At 45.7% G+C, this 18,948-nt stretch overlaps 2 protein-coding genes across 4 annotated transcripts in view; one reads left to right on the top strand and one right to left on the bottom strand.

The window, feature by feature from the left end:
- Window positions 1-13,863: 13,863 nt before the first annotated feature.
- Window positions 13,864-18,948, bottom strand: part of LOC111067911 — a 45,734-nt gene continuing 40,649 nt past the window's right edge. For all 3 annotated transcript variants that reach the window (XM_041592548.1, XM_041592549.1, XM_022357254.2), the window contains 5 exons: window positions 17,089-17,698; window positions 16,206-16,336; window positions 14,598-14,791; window positions 14,410-14,537; window positions 13,864-14,341 (listed from right to left, as the gene is read on the bottom strand). In XM_041592548.1, the coding sequence (XP_041448482.1) occupies window positions 14,323-14,341; window positions 14,410-14,537; window positions 14,598-14,791; window positions 16,206-16,336; window positions 17,089-17,528 (912 nt within the window). In that variant the 5' untranslated portion in view covers window positions 17,529-17,698 and the 3' untranslated portion in view covers window positions 13,864-14,322. The remainder of the gene's footprint in view (window positions 14,342-14,409; window positions 14,538-14,597; window positions 14,792-16,205; window positions 16,337-17,088; window positions 17,699-18,948) is intronic.
- On the top strand, window positions 15,016-16,106 carry LOC111067916. Its single transcript, XM_022357262.2, has 3 exons — window positions 15,016-15,081; window positions 15,155-15,475; window positions 15,913-16,106. Exons 1-3 carry the CDS (start codon window positions 15,016-15,018, stop codon window positions 16,066-16,068), a joined length of 543 nt encoding a protein of 180 aa, XP_022212954.2. The 3' UTR covers window positions 16,069-16,106.

Genomic DNA, 18,948 nt, shown 5'->3' with positions numbered 1-18,948 from the left:
AATCAGACGGAAACGTTAGCTAGCTACTAAATAATGCCAGGTAGTAGCCCCTCTCTAGGAGGGAGAGACTAGTGGCTGGCTGGCTGGCTGGCTGGCTGTCAGGCCTCAAAATGTCAGAGAAGTCAACCCGTTTCGCATTTACATAGATTTGATTGCATCATTTTGGCCAAATGACTGTATAACCAGCACATATCAATCACCCTCAGAGATGGGCAGAGACAGGCCCAGAGTCGAACTCTCGTCAGAGTCTCGTCTCGTCTCGCCTCGTCTCGCCTCGTCTCGTCTCGGATTTAGACTCGTGTTCGCTCTCAAAACTAATTTGCATATTTTTGATTTAACAGCTCGGACTTAGGTTAGTCGGAAACAACGGCCAAAGCACTGGATCCCCCAGTTCATTTTGTTTTGCCAGCCGCCACATCGTTATTGTTATTGTAATTATGTGTGAAAAATTTACATTTTGTCGACGTATCCCTACACCAAAGAAGTCGCGTCGCGTCTACAATAAAGATACACAAGATTAAGCCACGAATTCATCTTATTTTGTTAAATATTTGAATGGCCAACATTACAATTAGTAAATTGATGGCTTACAAGCCACAGATTTGGGCATAATACTTCAGATAAACCAATGAATCACATCACACATCGGTTCGCCTTTGGGTGCGAGTTCGAGTCCGCTGGCATGGTATTGAGACTGAGACGTATTCATTATATTCGATGACTATTCAAGTTTCATTATAATACGAATACGAATACGAATACGAGAGTATTCACGAGTACTACTCGTTGTAAAAATAGCTTTGATGAGCAGCAGGAGCCACCATTTTGTTGCTGTTGCTGTTGTTGTTATATGAAAAAGAAGGTGGAAAATATTTATTGTTTACAACAGATTTTCCATCAGATACTAAATGCTCGGATCTCTATTATTATCCATAGTTGCTTGGGATCTGCGGAATGTCTGGAAAATGAAAGCGAATTCATTTGTATTCTTAGTTTTAGAGAGTTTTTATTGGTATTTTGGATGGCATGTTTGGAGAACAGAAACCCAATGCCGTTCATGGCTAAATCGGTATAGCTCTTCGCATGCTTCTCCTATGCCAAATGCAAAAAATCATCTGCCAGTTGCGAAAAATTAGAAATTCATTTGTTGGTAGTGGAGAGGGGAGAGATGACAATAAAACTTGTTTCGCTAATTTCTCATGGGCATATGGAAGCGAAGAAGTCCTCTACTCCTCTACTGTATTGCGCTGTTTGATATGTTGTCTGTTGGGTTCCAGTTCCATCTGACAAATGTCTTCTGTTTTTTCTTTTTTGTTTTAATTGTCTCTGTGTTTCGGTAATGTCTTCATTACCTTACCCCCTTTTGTTTGTCCACCTCTCTGTCTCTCACAGTGCAGATTCAAACTCGTTCTATGCTTTAATGGGCTTAGCATTTTTGGAGATATGAATGTTTGATATATGGCCAACAGTTTTATTGATTCTCGCAACGGGATGGAACGCATGTAGTTGGTTTATCAGTGGATTGATCGGACAATTGGTTATTGTATTGGAATTATGAAATTATGCAAATACCGAATTATGATCGAGGGGCAGCAGCCAAAGAACCAAAGAACCAGAGCCAAAAAAGGGTTGAAATATGGTAAGACTTTTGGCAAATATCAGATTTATAATCGAGTGTGACAGCATAAATAATAATTACCCTACAATTATGACATATTTGTTCATGAGTTCATGAGTTCCTTTTTTTTTGTTCGGGAATTATTCGTAACTTGCAACTGCCATTAAGCCTGCTTGCTTGCGGCATTGGCCCAAATCGATGGCTCTTGCTTGGGCAAAGTTCTGATGGAGTTTCCACCGATTTAATGGCTCTGTGGCAAACTTCCCACGGATCACACGGATCACACAGATACCAGTTCGAAGATCGCCAGAGATCGCCTAACGATATGTTAATGTTGGCTAGCCAACGCGTACGAGTACCCACATGTTTAAGATTAGACACTGCTCTTCGACTGGCACACTGGGATTGGGATTGAGATAGAGACAGAGATTGGTATTGGGATTGGCAAAACCCCCTAGCGGAAGTCGAAGCTGCCCTGCGCTGCGCTGCGCTGCGGTTTGGTGCCGCAGCCGCAGCCGCAGCCAGCCGCCTGCTGCGGGGAAATGCAACAAATTTTCCAAAGCGTTTCGCGGTTTTTCACACACTCTCCGCTGATCTCAATTAAATCCGCTGCTGTACTCTGTACTCTCGAACTCTGTACGCTGTGCTGTGCTGTGCTGTGCTGTGCACTCTCTGGACTTGTTTGATCAGAGAATCCTGGCTTTGGAATTTTTCAAAGATTGCACAAGTAACACAAGCAGAGGGAAAGGATCGCCGATTGCCGATCGGATGACTGACTGCCTGGGGCAAAACATGGTCACCTAATCCACGTCTAATGCTCGTTAATCCGTCGTAAGGCCACCGGCTAACCACAAGTTAAGCTAACTGGGAAAAAACGCAGTCAATGGACAGCATGCTGGGAAAGTCCCCGTCCTTCCGTCAGTGACCAAAACCAAACATCTTGCGCCTAAAGCATATTTACTACGAAGCGAAGTGAGTGAGATCACTGGATCTGATCGGAGCTGAGCTCAGATTAACCAACCTGACTTTGGCAATACCCAAGCTGGCGAGCTGTGATGTGGTCTTTATAGATCACAAAAAGTAGGGGAAGTAGTAGGGGTATCGTCATGGAACGGAGGATCTCTACACTCTTAGTGCGAGGAAGTGATCTCCCACTTCTATGCCCTTAGCACGATCTCCTGCACGATCTATTCTCACTGTGATTCCCACAAGTGCCAGACCTCCCTCACATCTATTTCCTGGAAAGCATATTACTCGTACGAGTATAAATATGATTTCACTTATCGATTTTAATGATCGGCTATGGTCGGTCGCTATAAAAATACTGACCGGATGCGCCCCCAGCCCCAGCCCCAGCCCCAGTCCGAGACCCACCCAATCCTCCCGCATTGAGTGTTTCTGTTGGGCAACAAGTGCAGCAACAAACGCCCCCAAAAGCAGCAGCGCCATCATCGTCAGCGTCATCGTTATGGCGAAGGAACAACAAAATAAATAAAACACTCAGTTATGCAAAGCGCATTTGTGCAACGATCGTCGAACCGAACGAAACGAAACGAAACGAAACGATCGTTTGGAATGGAATACGCCTTGGCATTCAGAACGCGCTGCATTTCCTGCCCGTCGCCAGAGTCGGGTCAAAAAACTCGCCCACACTTCATAGAGCAGAGGAGACGTCGCCAGAGACACAGCTAGTGGCCAGTGGGCAGTGGGCAGTGCTACAGCCAGTGGCCAGTGGCCAGTGCCCAGTGCCAGAGTTCGTTTGTCTAACTGTTATAATGCTTAATTAATTGATGTGCCCTTTGGCCGATTTAAAATGCAGCACAGCGTTGCATGGATCGGCCATAAAGACGTCTGGCTGGCGCCGGTTGCCAGAATTTAGGGGTTTACCCTTTCGATCGCGATGCCAGAGTACCCTCCTCCCCGAACCCCACGAAAGGGAGGACTCCATTCATGCCGATCACTGTTCCATTTCCAATTAGTTGCACGTTCGCGCTATGCTAATGACTGCTGTGTCTTGCAGCAGCAACAGCACCAGCAAATGCATCGAATGTTCTTCGTTTGTCGTGGATTTTTCCACCTTATCATGTCCTTCCGCCAGCTTTTGGCAGCGGCCTTTGCAGCGGCGCTCTTTGTGTCTTTGAGTCGCTTTGAGCTTCAGTTTTTTGACAAACTCACATGTCATTTGATTTTATGTTCACACGGGACAATTTATATGCTAATTTGCAGTAGGGGGCATCAAAGGAAAGGCGCGATCCAAGCCAAGCCAAGCCAAGCCGAGCCAACCCAAGCAGAGCCGTGTTGACGGTTGACGGTTGATGAAGGTGTTAGAAACGTAATTACGTTGCATTTAAATGCTCAATTAGTGCGCAGACAACGACAACGAGACAGAGACAAAACCACAGTCGAAGCGGGACGGCGCGGGCTCCCTTCAGAAGATCCATTCTCCAGCACTGCCCCCCACTCCATCCAGAGGTTGATTGGTGGAACCGCGCACATGTCACAAACGACGCGAAACGAACCTCAAACGATGTCCAGTGCCAGTTCCACCCACAGTAAAGTGCGGTTCATCTGGCTAAACTGGACTGGGATGCTGAAGGAGTTCCCAGGAGAGACTTCCATTGGGAAAAGTCTCTCCTTCTCTCTCTCTCTCGCTCTCCCTCTGTGTGTTTACTTTCTCCCACAATCAAATCCATTTGTAGTCTCCTTCCTTTGCAGGTCACTTATTCCACAATCTAAGCACTAAGTGGGATCCCATGGCTGCCCGAGCCCAGCGCTAGTCCCCTCCGACTGCGATTCGAGCTGGCGGGCTAAACTCCTAAATTATAATAAACGTGTAATCGTAATGTGTGCTTATGAACATAATCTGCGGGTGATTTCGCATGAATTAGCGATGCTAAATGTCAAATCCAAATGATATCAGTGCAGTTCAAAACGCATCGCCTTGGATGGTGGTCTTGCCTGCCCAGTTGGACAGTTGCCAGTCTCCCCACAGCCAGAGCCAGAGACGGAGACGGAGACGATCCCCAACCGGTCTCTCTTGCTGTCATAAAAAATGCAGAAAGAAGAAAGAAAACCAATCCAAAGACGAATCCAATCCAATCCAATCCAGAGCCACATCTCTGAGTCAGCGATTGATTCAAATGTGCATTGCATTTGGCAAATGCCAACACACACATAAAATCCAGAGTTGACTCTCTGGAAATGGTGCTTGGGTCCATGGGTTCCATGGATTTTGCCTGGGATCCACCGCTGGGAATGGGAACGACGGCAGGGACGGCAGATGCCAAAGACTTTTGCACTTGTTCTGGCAGCCGTGCGGGTAAATAAAAACCAAATTTGCATAGCATTTTGTACACCAGAGCAGAGCCGAGCAGAGCAGCGACGACTCAGCCTGATAAACTGGGTCTGCTCCAGCTCCAGCTCCAGCTCCATCCAGGCACACAGGTGGGTACACTCTATACCTGCTCCTAAAGCAAAACATTTTGACGATCGCGTCAGACTTTAACGACACACTTGGTGGCTATTTATGCGGTGCATCTACTATATAGCCGCCTCTTGGGTGGTATATCGAGCATTTGGCGGGACTCTCGCCACTCATTAGCCGCTACACTCCACACAGCTACGAGCTGGGTCATAAATATATTGATTTGTGGCAGATGCACGGCCACAGCCACAGCCACAGCCACCAAACAACAACTGGAGTAGACTCCAGTTTAATGAGCAGGGGGAATGGGAATGGGCAGCAGGCCACAGGCACCCAAGGAAGTCCGAACCCAGTTGAACTTTGACTCGAGGATTGCCACTCTGGTGTTTAATGGCCATCGCTGGTCGTTAACGGGGAGTGGGGAGGGGGCAGAGGGTGGAAATGCATAATAATAATGGAATGGTATGCAAATCTTGTGAAAGCGATCGCCGCAAATTGAAAATCATATTTGTCTTGCCCACCTCGAACGGTATTACAATCAAAATGTGGAACAAGTTCAATCGAAACGCCCTTAGGGGGGGGCAAGAAGGAGCCACACAGCCACACAGAAAAGCAGGCAAAAGTACTAAAAATTCAACGCCAGTCAGAGGCACAGGCCCAGGCCCAGGCCCAGGTTCAGGTTCAGGTCCTCGAGATTTGGCCAAAAAGCATTGGCAAAAACCGCACCCGCACTGCCAGGGCAAGCGGCAAGCGGCAAACAGGCAGCCAGCAGCAGCCAGCAGCAGGCAGCAAGGCAGCACTCGTGATCATTGTTTGATGTCTGCTGGATTGTGCCCATGGATTTGTGCCGTGTGGGTGTGGATGTGGATGGGGCTATGGGTGTCTGTAGGAGTTGAATGATCTTGTGGCCACAGAGAGTTTCGCAGCTTTCCCATGCCCCAAAGAGAGAGAGAGAGAGACAGGGCTCTAGTCCCCCCATCCCATGCACCGCCATGCACTTACTTTCGGGGCAGTTTTTGGAGCACCCGAGCACCAAAACGATCAGCAATTAATGATCTCAAAAGTAGTTTATCTGCAGGCTGTCAAATACTTCTATATACTCGTACTGGTACTGGTACTCCTTCCCTGCAAAGATCATCTTCGAATGGCATTCCAAAGGTTTGTCAGCCGCTCGTTGGCCTCTTGGTCACCTGAGCTTCATTTGAACCCCTTTTAAACCCAATCCCATTCCCAATCCCAAACCTCAAACTCCCAATGATAGCCACGATTCGATAAGTTTTTCTCACACACGAAACAATGAGCGAAACGAAGAGCAAAGCTCTCGATGGCAAAATGGAAAGTCAGCGGCTCGCAGATCTCCGCAGAGATCGGCAGCGAGATGGCAAATATGTTATAGAAAATTGAGCACATACCGCAAAAATCGTAGGGATGGAGAAGGTGGAGGAGGAGATGGCGAAGGAAAAACCACCGAAACATTTGCTCACTTTGATTTGTTTATTTCGATGCCACACGAAGCATCTGCATCGGATCTGCCCCATTCCAATGGCACACACACACACAGCTCCCTGGGCACCTTGGATTCGGTTGTGTTGTGCCATTTTCTTGGCCACAGCTTGACCTTTCACTCGAATCTGAATCGGAATCCGAATCCGACTGCGACTGCGACTGCGACTCCCAGCTCCAGCTCCAGCTCCCTAGCTCCGATTTGCCGGAAGCGCTTCACCCAAAATATATCACCAAGCGAATATCTACAAAACGATGATTGGAGCACAGCTCCAGCTCCATAGATTCAAAGATCCGCACAACAATGAGAGGGCACAGCCGAACAGGCCACTCTGCCACACTGCCACATGGACTCTGCGACTGGACATGGAGGCTGCAACCTACGAGCATTTGGAAAATGTTCAAACAATATCTGTAAAAATAAAAACGCCCAATGCCGCCGACGCTGAGGCCCCATTGTTGTCTTCTGTCTTCTGCAAATGTAATGCAGTCAAAGTCAGAGTCAGCTTCAGCGTTAGAGTCCGATCCATATGTACCTGCAGGGCATTATTTCCCCTGCAACAGCCACGCTGGAACCTTAGGAAGCCAGAGTTTGTTTGGGGATCGGCAACTTCGAACTTGGCGAGCAGCAGCCCACGAGGAGGGTCAAATGCGATTGAACTAGTTAAATCATTTGAATAATCACTGAGCAATCGGTTTCGGAATTGAATTTGGGTTGAATGGGAATGTCTAAAACGTCTCCCTGTCTGCCTGTCTCTCTGTCTGTCTTTCATGGTCTGTGGCAAACAGAAGGGGAAAACCCTCTGAAGATGATGCTGGAAAATGCCTTACTAAGGAAAGTTCCTTTGCGTGTCAGCTGGGATAGATGTTTCTTTCTTCTCACTGATAAATAAATATAAATATGTAAATCTCTTGTGTCTTTTTTCCTGTGAGTGCCTGGCATCACCTACCACCCACCCCCCTGCAAACACCATCTAAATAGAGCAATCAAACATGCCCATTTGTCACCCATTTGCCCGCTTGGACACCGCCTCTCACTCGTTGCGATAAGATCAAAGTGAAATTCCAACAGATGATAGACAAGCTATGGCCTAACCATAAAATGCCATAAATTACTCTATTCGAATCGAATCGAATCGCAGAGAGAGGTATGGGGTATGGGTATGGGTATGGGTATGGCTATCCGATGCCAGCAATCTCCCCTTCCTTGCAGCCAATGCACCAGCAGCAGCAGCAGCAACAGCAGCGTCGTGCACTCCTTACAAATTATGTTTAATTAAAATTTCTGTATTAAATATGACACAATGCTCCGAATTCCAATGCGAAATGTCTACCTCAATGGAGCGGGGACTGTAATTATTATAGCACCCGTCCAAGAGAGACGACGGAATACGATCTCTCTCCCCCCGGATGAGAATCTCGAGTCGGGCGAGGGCAGCATTTATGATTTTATTTTATTTATAAAATGCCCAACCAATGATGATATTTACAATTTTTCCCTGCGTTGCCTCTTTTTATCAATTTTTTGCGCTCTGCTCTGCTCTGCTGTGCTGCATTTTGTTTTTTTGTCCGCTTACATTTGTCGCATAGTTTGGATCTCCTCGAGTCTGGGAGCTGCTGCTGCTGCTGCTGCTGCTGCTGCTGTCCTTTGTCTTTGTCTTTGTCTCTGTTGTCTCGGACGGGCGAACGTTTCGCGCCCAGAGCAACAGCATCGAATGTCCATATCTGGTGTTATGACAAATGCTGTATGTAATTATTGCCTGTACGAGGAGTATTCTATAGCATTGATCGGACGACGGACCTGCCCGCAAAAAGATATCAGAAATGTCGCATATTAATAACGCCCTTTCCCAATGGCGGCGCAGAAGGCAGCCAGGCAGCCAGGCAGCCTGGCAGGACACGAAATGCGTTTTGTGCCTTAATTAACCCTTTTTAAATTGGGCATAATTAGGGTGGTGCACTGGCAGAGCACTGGCAGAAAAAGTAGACTTACTCTCAGGAGGAACTTTATAGTTAAACGAAAACACACAAAAGATGCTCCCAAAGATATCTCTGACTCTTTCTGAAGATGTTGCTTGAGACTGAAACTAATTTCTCTCTGTGTGTAGATGACCATCCATCATCTCATCATTATATCATTCACATTCGTTAATATTTTTGGAATATTTTCGCGTAATTTGTTGATATCAATTTACACAGAGCCGCCCTTTAGGCTGGAGCACCATGGAGCATAATTATATCATTTCGATTGATCAATGCGGCCGTGCTCCTCCTCCTCCCGTGTATCCGAAAGCTATGTATAATGGGATGCCACGAATACTAACGTAACGTACAGCATGAATAGTTCCGGGCAGTGTATGCCCCACAGCTCATTACCGGGGGCTCCAGTTAGAAGACTGGACTACTACTGGCAATCGGGGCAATCAGAACGAGCCCCATACAGCACTCGGCACTCGGCACTCGGCACAGCGGGTGTGCCTTGTATAATGTATAATTAAAGATCTCCCCCCTCTCTGCCCGGCACCTGTCCCCCGGGGGCCACAGACAGGTGCAAGGCGTAAGAGAGTGTTTCGATTCGTTTCGTTATTGCCATCCAGCATCGATTGTCCGTCAGTTGACGATGATAAATGTGTCGCATGAGCCCAGACATAAATGGTTTGATTTGGTGGCAGCCTCCACTCCACTCCGCTCCACTCCACATCCCATCACTCCCCTTCCCAGCACTCATTCCGCTGCGTATGGCAGAGCAGGTCACCGGCAGAAGTCGTCATCGCCATCGCCTCGATACCGATATCGAGAGTATTTAAAGCAACTTTCACACTACACTCAATTGTCTGTTTTAGGGCCAGCAGCGCCCTAAAAGGCCAAAACACGCGCAGACGCAGCAGGCCAGCCAACGGGGTGATGAGCCAGAGCATATGATCGAGTACTTGGATACCCAGTAAGCAGTAGTCAGAGAATATATTGGCAGCTCACTGGACAGCTAATGGGAATCGGTGCTTGGATCCTGGATAGAACAAGGAAATGTCCAGCTAAATTGTAGCATCTGTATTTATATTTAAAGTTTAAATATTCATAAAGTAGGTACATGCATACCATCAACCCTCGACCCTCCTTCTACAGGGTATCATAACAAAAGCTTAGTAATTTTCGCTCAGTATTTATTTGTATGCTGCACAAATTTGGACACATGTTGCATACCAAACAAATGCACACAACGTAAAAGGATACTTTTTATGCCCCGATTCCTCGATTGGCCCGAACCCCAACCCCAACCCCAACCCCAACCCGAGGCCCAGGCCAAACGCCAATAATTTATAAAGCGGACAATAAAATGTTATCAAACATAAAAAAAATATATACATACATATATATATTTGTATGTACGATGCGGAGAGGCAGGCAGCACAGAAGAGTCAGAGGAATACTTCGGACGACAGACAATCGAGAGAGTCGACAGGCTGAACTAAATGCCGCACGCCTGCGCATGCTGAACAAGCAGCAGGCAGGGGCAGGGGCAGGGGCAGGGGCAGATGGACGGAGATTGCTTGAGGATTCCTCCTTGGGAGCTCTGGGTCCCACTGATGATATATGAAATCATATAACAGCAATCGGCAGGCGCAGTCACAGGCACACAAGAGCCACAGAAAGAGCAACACAGCAACACAGCCACAGAGCCACACAGCCACAGAGAACGCATAAAGTGTGTGTTGTTTATTAAGCGCGCCGGAAAAATGACACAACAACAACAGCAGCAGCAACAACAGCAACAACAGCAGCAGCAACAACAACAAAACAGAGATCGTTGGTTTGGGCTTATAATTTATGGGGACTTCAGCAGGTTGGCTTAGAGAATTTGCCACAGTTTATTTATGAGGCACACGGCCACAGAGCCACAGCCACAACGCAGCAACGAAGAAGAGCCCAAGCCGTGCAACACAATAGAAATGGAAATGAAGTCAATCGAGAGATCAACAATCGAATGCAAAGATGCAAATGAGATTGGCCATGTCAAGAAGTGGGCTAAGCAATCAATCTCGGTTTGGAAATACGATTCAAATGGAAGGCCTTTGATAGGTAATAAATGATAAGAGACGATAAACTATGGATCTAGGTATCTGCGTTATAGGGATATAGGGAGGGGAGAGGTTACCTTGGAGGGGGTCTTAAAGTTCTCGAGACTATTGGTAATTACTAAGAGGTTGAATCTTTACTTTGAACTGAAACTATAGATCCTAAAAGTATTAATTGAAAATAATTAAAAAATATCTAAGAAATAATTACAAATAAATCCCTTCTAAGCCCAATTAAAATGTCCCATACATACATATGTATGTACATCTAAGTACAATATCTATGACTAATGATCAATTTCAATCACATTCCAATAAGTATTCTTCATCGGTCACATGATATCCGAAGCCGAAGAGCCGCCAAAAAGAGCAACAAAACGGAATACGTGAACGAAACCCGAAATAAAATTTAAATAATTCGCCGAGCCATTCAATCTATATTTAAAGCGAAAATTGATCATAAAATGTGCCGGGCACGTTTCGAAATTAAATCATTTTAGTTGAGCATGAAGCCGCGCCACGAAGGCTTTTTCTCGTGCATAAATATAAACCAGAAAAAAAAAGTAAAACATAAAAACAAAGAAACGGCTACAAATCGAATCAAATCTATGGCAATCTTGACTTTTAAATGATTTTTATAACACTTCTGCGGGTGATTTCTTCAATAAAACAATAACAAATCACGAGGAATGCCATGGGTTTAATGGCGTGGCAAAAATTTAATGACACCAAACGCCAACCCCAACCGTCCCACCGTCCCACCCCCCCTATTGTTTGAATTCTACTCCTCTTTTAATGGATTTTTCGTTTCGTTTCGGAACGGATCGGCATGGCACGGCATGGTTTTGTTTCTTGTTTTGATTTAAAACTTGTAAACGGGACCATAAAACAAAACCAAAATAGAGCTGAGTGCGTGCTAAAAGTAGACTAATGGGTTTTAATTTGAACGAACCAACGAACCAACGAACCTTATAAAATTCTCTAAGCTTTGCTATTGCGGCGAAAATTCAAATCAAATCAAATTCAATAAATTGAATAATCGATCGAATGTAAGTGGATTTGATAAACTTTCTCTGACGGTCGCGTCGCCCATTCGAAAATTAAATCACTTTACGCACTTTAGGCTCCGCCTCGAGAGCCGGGCTCCAAGATTCGGGCCTTGCGATAGGCATCTCTCGGATTCATTGCGGCGGCGCCTTAAACAAACAACAATTTGCCCGCTTTTGTTGTGTACATATATGTATATATGGATATGTATGTGTGTGTGTGTATATTGTTCAATATACATTTGCGTCCCAATGGAGTAATTTACCACTTAACATATCAATTGTGCGGCTATTAATCAAACAACAGACGAGTCTGAGTCGGAGTCTCCGTCTCCGTCTCCGTCTCGTACTCGTACTCGTAGATCGAGCCTCTCTCTGTCCGATCCCTGCTTTGATTTGTACGCATCGCTTGTCAAACAAGTGAAACAAAAGAAGAAAAGATACAGAAGACAGCGCACACACACACACACACAATTTCTCATATCGCAAATGTCCATCAAAGTCTCCAGCAAAGCAGCAAAGAGGCAAATCATAATAAGAGCATAAAAAGTAGAATTTTTAACACCTCACTCCTCCACACTTGAGTTCTTTTGTTCTGCCCTGGACACAGTAGCCCCCCCTCCCCCCGCTTACCCAGTCCCCAGTTTCATAGCCTGGTACCTCATTGGCAGTTGGACATCCCAACAGAGGGCGATCGATAAACGCTTCGGCGCATTCCTCTCGAGATCTCGAGATCGAGATGGAGACCGAGACCGAGACCGAGACAGGGGCCCAGGGGCCAAAAACTATTCCATTGGGGCTGTCAGATGACGCCGTCTAATTGCTTTTGTTTGCTCCACTAAGGTGCCTAACGAATTCGAGTGCTCGGAGAGCACACAGAAATATAACAACTCAATACGAAAACGAAACAAATATCTCAAACTCCTTGAAATGATAGATGGGGGATGGCGTTGCCAATGGGGATGGGGATGGGGAGATGCCAGAGAAGTGCAGGGAAAACACTTAAGCGCCAAAGTATATCTTTGATCTTTTGAAGAACTGACCCCACTCGACTGCTGCCGTTGATGGTCGAGTTTTAGGCCAAAAGGTTTTGCTTTATTTCTCCACTTTTTGTTGTTGCCTTAATTTTGTTCTTTTAGTTCTGATGATCTGAAGAGCTGCAGAAGAGGGCAGGTGGGAGGAATGATTTGTATAGACTGGATTTATTATATTCCTGATATTCAATCAGCTTCCATCTAAATCAAATTCTTTTTAACCGCAAACCGCTCCAACTTTTCAATTGTTCTGCTCGCTAGCGCCCCCACTGGGAAGTGTGGTCATTTTGCGAACTATCTCTGCGCCGCCGCTCAAAAGTATGCTGCAAATTATTGACTTCTCTGTTACGCTTTGACAGTGCTGTTACTGTGGGCCGCAACGTTTTAACAGCGCGCTGGCTGTTGCTCTTTTACAGTTCGCTGTCTGTTATACTTGCATACGCTGTTAAATAACACTAGTATAACGAAATACTGTGCCCGGACTGGGGGGTCACAAAGTCCAGCTTGACTTGGGCCTTCTACTGGGAGCGTGAGCCGTTTGATTGAGTGCAGCGAATTGGTCTAGGTATCGCCAGCCCACCTTGTGCATTTGCGGGAAGAATGGTGCAGAATCGGGCCACATCGGAGCAGCCGGAGCTGCTCCACAATGGCGAAACGGTTTAGAAATTTTTGAAAACACCTAAAACCAGAACAGGTAAAAAGACGGCTGCTAGCAGAGATAATTTTAATCTTAACTTTTCAGTGCATCGCTTGACAATATCGACAGTAAATACGAATCCTGGCTCCCGAATCCGTTGACAGTTGCTGTTGCAGTTCGCTGGCTGCAATTCTTGCATACAATAACAATTGCATTGGGTTTATTCTGTTGGCTTTTTATGGACAGACTTGTGTTTCGTATGCCCTTTTTCTGAGCAGGAGAGTCTCTTTGGAATGCTAAATGCTAGGCTAAAACCTAGCCTGGATCTTTGTTTCTGGGCTGCAGTTATTTAACGTTTCGTAGGCCCAATATAACAGCGCCCTGTTAACCCTAGCTGCTAACCCCATTGGCGTGCTGTTAGGCGCTGTCATTCTTCAGCTGTTAATGCCTCACGTCACGTTCTATGTTAATTTAACGTAATGTATTCACATCAAATTCAATTAAAACAAATTGCATTCATTTCTGTTCACTTAATTATTCACTTATTATTTGCAACATTATTTGTAAAGCAACAACACCCACACATACATATTTGAGTGTGTGTTCAATATATTGTTTATGTATACATATACATATGTACTATGTATTTATGTACTCGTATGTATGCATGTATTTTGTTTTTGTGGGGGGGTTCTTTAGGAAAAATTGCGCGCAATAAAGTAACAAATGTCTCAGGATACTCATACACAATTATTTAATTTTATTATTTATATGTATGTATGCATTATCCCATTGTATATGAATAGGTATTTATGTTTATATGTATATGTACTGGCATTGGTATTGGTATTTGTATTTATAATAGCCATATTATCGTTTAGAAGTAAGCATTCTATCTGTACAAGATCTTTCGTTTGGTTTCTGTTGAGTTTCTGGAGAACATAGAGGAGAGGGAGGACGATAGACATATGGCTCGGAATATGACCCTCAATCGTCCAAGATGATGCTGAAAAGAGTGGCATTCTTAGACGTTGCTAGGGGGTTGTGTTGTGTTGTCCTTGGGGACTGACTTACATGCGTTTCCTCAAAGATTTTCGCTTTCTGCGGAGCTTTTTGTATGTAAATTTTCTGGGTGAGATTTTGTAGTCTCCATCGAACTCCAATTCGAGTTTAATGAGATTTTGCAAATTTAACTGGCAGTCCTGTAAACAGACAACACATTAATATCCGTAGGGGGTATGTTTGTGGGTCTATTGCTTTACCTCCAAGTTCTTGAAGTGCCAACGGGAATCATTGGGGGAGGCCCCGTCGCTGGAGAGCTCGCTGAGACAGGTGCGCATGATGGGCCAGCACTGGCAGCGCTTGTTGGTGATCTCGCAGCCCGGCTGCAAGACAATCGACTCCCCCTCGGTACAGTTGTCATGCGAGGAGGTCAGGGCGGTCAGGTGTTGCAAATCTATCCAGAAATTAAACCGCAATCAATGGATGGATATATGCGGATTAATATACACATTAAATGTCCATTAAGGCATTAAATGAACTTTTGATTTTGGCAGCGCATTAACAGCGATAACCATGCAAGCGAAAATGTTCAATTTAAATTCAAATTACGGCCTGCTATATAAAGCGTACTTCGTTGAACATTTTCCGCTTAGTTCTCATAGAACCAATATTATAAGGATGTTTGCACGTGCTGCCCTCTGCTGCTTCATACTACTTCTGCGCCTGGAACTGGGCCACGCAAAGGTTTGTTCTGCACCATCTTCAAGGGAGTGCAAAGTAACCGAGGAGTAACCGCCCCCTTCTTCGATTCGTTTAGAATAACTATGAGATCATTATAAACACTCTGAAGTGCCGCGCTGTGAGGCCGTTGGCCATCACTGAGATGAACTGCATCCTCCATCGCAAGAGGACACCCATAATATCGGCCCGATTTCAGCTGAACGAAACCTTCCAGTACTTCGACATACACACGACGTTCGATCTGTACAAGAAGGATAATACCCGCATGAACGTGGCCGACTTGAAGATGGATGGCTGCAAGTACTTGGGCTCCATGTACGAGAGCAATATCCTGGGCAAGCTCTTCAGGCGTTTCAAGAAGTTCACCAATTTGCCCACAGGCTGTCCGATTCTAAAGGTGCGTACCGTACTCTGTGTGTTTGCTGTGCTTGGATTTGAGTTGAAATTGTGAAGCACTTAAAACAGAGAGCGAGAGTGAAATTTGTGCTGAGAAAACTATTTAATGAAATTAAACTTCCGTTTGCTTCCCCATCCCTTGCCCTTCCCCTTCCCTATTCCTGCCCCAAGTCTCGAACAAAGACAAATATTTTCGTGTGCACAAAATAACTTTTCAATAAACAAAAGCAAATATTTGTCAAAATTCAGCAACAGCAACAACAGCAGCAGCAGCAGCAGCTACCTCCTACCATGTTTATTTGTGGAGTGCAGAGCTATTTCATTTCCAATTTCAACTCAAATTCCATCGCATCGCACAATCTGGGGCCGCTGGGGCGCATTACGGCTAATTCTGCACCCAAACTGAACGCACAAACTGATGCCCATTGCATTATGCAGGGAAAACTGTACGAGATACGCAACTATACATTCCGATCGGACGAGTACCCGCCCAACGTGCCAGGGGCCAAGTGGCAAGTGCGGACGAGGCTGCTGAGGCGAGCGGAGGTGATTGGGGATATATTAATGGAGGGCCAGCTGGTCTATAATACGTGATGTTACTGCATAATGGATGCGACTAAATACATATGCGATATAACCGACATAACCCCCCCACAGGACGGCTGCTGTTAAATATATGTTCTCCTCTATTTCCTGCACCCACCACCCCCACCACCCTATGGAATACTCACCCATGCACACGCCCAGACCGCTGCTAATGGGCAGCTTGGTCACACACTGCAGGGGCGGCTCACATTGGCCGGAAAAACCGCCGGGACCGCCGCAGGATTCGCCCAAGGTCTTGGCGCAGATGCGACAACATCTGTGAATAGAAGTGAATAGATATATATGTATGCTGGACAGTACTGTACTGTATGTATGTATGTATGCATATTGGAGTGTAATAATTCCGTAAATGAATCCCAGTGGCAATTGATTCGATTCTGACTGCGGCTCCGATAAGCGTTAACAATTAGTTAACACCCTCAATTGAATCGGGGCTTTAGCGCGGAATGCGTGATGTGAATGCGAATGCGAATGGCTGATGAGAGAGTACGTGACCCACGATTGGCATTTGGCACTTGGCACTTGGCACTTTTCAAGAATGGTGAGACATCATTTCCCCCAACTAAGTTACTGGTAATTAGCATGGGTGTGTTCTGGATATCCCAGGGAACTCAAAAGCAAGCCGAAAACATTTTGTAAACTGCTCTTACCATTTCTTAGCTTAACTTAGCATTCTTTCAATATTATAAGAGTTTTCAGCGTGCATTTTGAATGAACTTCTGGCTCAGAGCCTTGAGCAAAGAGTACGGGTATGTGGGTATATGTTTTGGGTAGGAAATGTTTGCCACATTCCGCCTGCTTGCTCTTAAAAGCCAAAACCAGCTTCGAAAGAGATTCCCGGAACACACTGCTATTTGGATAATCATATAATTAAGAGGCTTCGCTCCGCCCACCCACAAGACAACCGCACACCCGGACGGCCACACGCATCACCGAATGAGATAATATTTTCGGGGGGGGTGGCGAAGCGGGTGGCTGTGGGTGGCTGTGGGTGGGGAATCCACTTACTTGCATGGATCCCAGAGCATCAGGCCCTTGCCGGGGCAGTCGAGCGAGCGTATTACATCGCATTCCTTCGGATTGCAGTAGCATTTGAGGCCGTTTACCACATTGTTGCTGCCACCAGATGCGGCCATTATCAGCAGCAGATAGCACCACAAGTAGATGAGGAACACGCTCACGTTCAGGCGGCCAAAATAACTTCCGTTCCGGCGCATCCTATGCGGAAGTTTGTTGGCTTTGTTGTACTGTTCGACTACTCCACCACCCACCACCCTGTGTGGTTCTCCTGGTCCTCCTCCTTCTGCTTCTACTGTCGATGCTGCTGCTGCTGGTGCTGCTTCATCTTCTCCTCCTGCTGTTGTCCTTGTGCGTATATCCATGGCCTCCACATCCAGCGAACGACCGTCCTGCCTTCCTTTTCCCCTTCCTTTGGCTCTTCCGCCCATTTATAGGCAATTTTTATTGTGCTTTTGCTGCGGGTCCTCCTTCTGCTTCTGCTTCTGCAGCTGCGGATGCTGGTTCTGGTTCTGGCTCTGGCTTTGGCTCTGGTCCTGATGCTGGCTCTTTTTTGGATGGGGATCGGTTGTGGGTCCGACGCAGGCAATTTGCATGTTGACTGCAAAAGGCAAGAGCGTTGTTAAATGATTAAAAAGCCATAAACTAGGACCGCTTTACCCCCGCCCAACGTTCTCTCCCCTCTCTCAAACGTCGCTGAATTGGCTTTTCCGCCCCCCCGCCCACAATCGAAAATTGAAAAGTTGTTTTGCGGAAATCGGTTTGCCGTCTAATTTCATTAAAATTTCATCGCCCTGCCAAAAGGGAAATTGATACGAGAGTGCCATATTTTGGCCATAATTTATTTAAATAGAAATGTCTCTGGAAAGCGCCCAAATGCGATGTAATTGGTTCGGGAAACGGACATTTAAATGCCTGCCAACAGAGAAAAAGTTAATTGAATAAAAAATATACAACATTTCAGTTTTTGCTCGGTCCATGATATATATCGGGCCCCAATTCATTCCATCTATCTATTGTAAAGAGCAAAATAAGGATTCTAATTGCTAAATCAACCTTTGACCTAATGAACTGCCACCACAGGCCTGGATTGCGGTTCCACTGCGACTTCTAATAAACATTAACCTTTGATTTCGATTTCGAACTCCAATGTGAAATTTAAACAACGAATTTCGACTATTGGCTGGCGAGTTAATTAACCAAAAATTGGCAGGGGCCAAAATCAGAGAGTGGAAAATGAACGCGTGCCCAAAAGGCTGAAACAAAAATCAAAATAAAATGCAAAAACAAAGAACAAAAACCAAAAAACCAACAACCAACACAAAAAATACAAAAACTTCAGAAATTAATTTGAGCGAATCCCCAAAAGAGTCGCCCCCTCACATGCCGTCGAAAGTTGTTGAAAGCCAGAATGGGAGAGAGCGAGAGAGAGGGATATAGGAAAGAAAGAGACAGAGTGTGAGGGAGGGAGTACAAAAAAGAGAGAGATAGAGCGAGAAAGAGGGAGCAAAAGGGAATGAGAGTGAAATGAAATTTGTTGGAAACACATGCCAAACTAATTTGTATTTAAACGTTTGATGTCGCCCCTCGCATGTGCCACCACCCACAGCACCTCCACCCTCCTCTGCAGCACCCATCCATCCAATGGTAGGGCTAACGGTTCGCAAGCTCCCACCATACTCCACTCCAAACTTAAGTAACACCCTGCCTGCCTACCATAGCTTGATGATTTTCCCTTCAATCAATGAAAAACTAATCAACTTTTGCTTTATGGCTCTTGATGTTTTTTTTGTTATTTCATTCGGTTCCTGCACTTTTTGGCTATGCAAGGAGGAGTATTGCCTTTCACGT

Source organism: Drosophila obscura, unplaced genomic scaffold (genome assembly GCF_018151105.1).
Source record: "Drosophila obscura isolate BZ-5 IFL unplaced genomic scaffold, ASM1815110v1 contig_181, whole genome shotgun sequence".
NCBI classification, from domain to species: domain Eukaryota; kingdom Metazoa; phylum Arthropoda; class Insecta; order Diptera; family Drosophilidae; genus Drosophila; species Drosophila obscura.
This window is presented reverse-complemented; position numbering and strand designations above follow the sequence as displayed.

Excerpts from the sequence above, each read along its gene's own strand:
- LOC111067916 (XM_022357262.2), top strand. The coding sequence starts at position 15,016 with ATGTTTGCACGTGCTGCCCTCTGCTGCTTCATACTACTTCTGCGCCTG. Across the intron at positions 15,082-15,154 it reads TGGAACTGGGCCACGCAAAG|AATAACTATGAGATCATTAT; the intron begins GTTTGTTCTGCA and ends CGATTCGTTTAG. Across the intron at positions 15,476-15,912 it reads CAGGCTGTCCGATTCTAAAG|GGAAAACTGTACGAGATACG; the intron begins GTGCGTACCGTA and ends TGCATTATGCAG.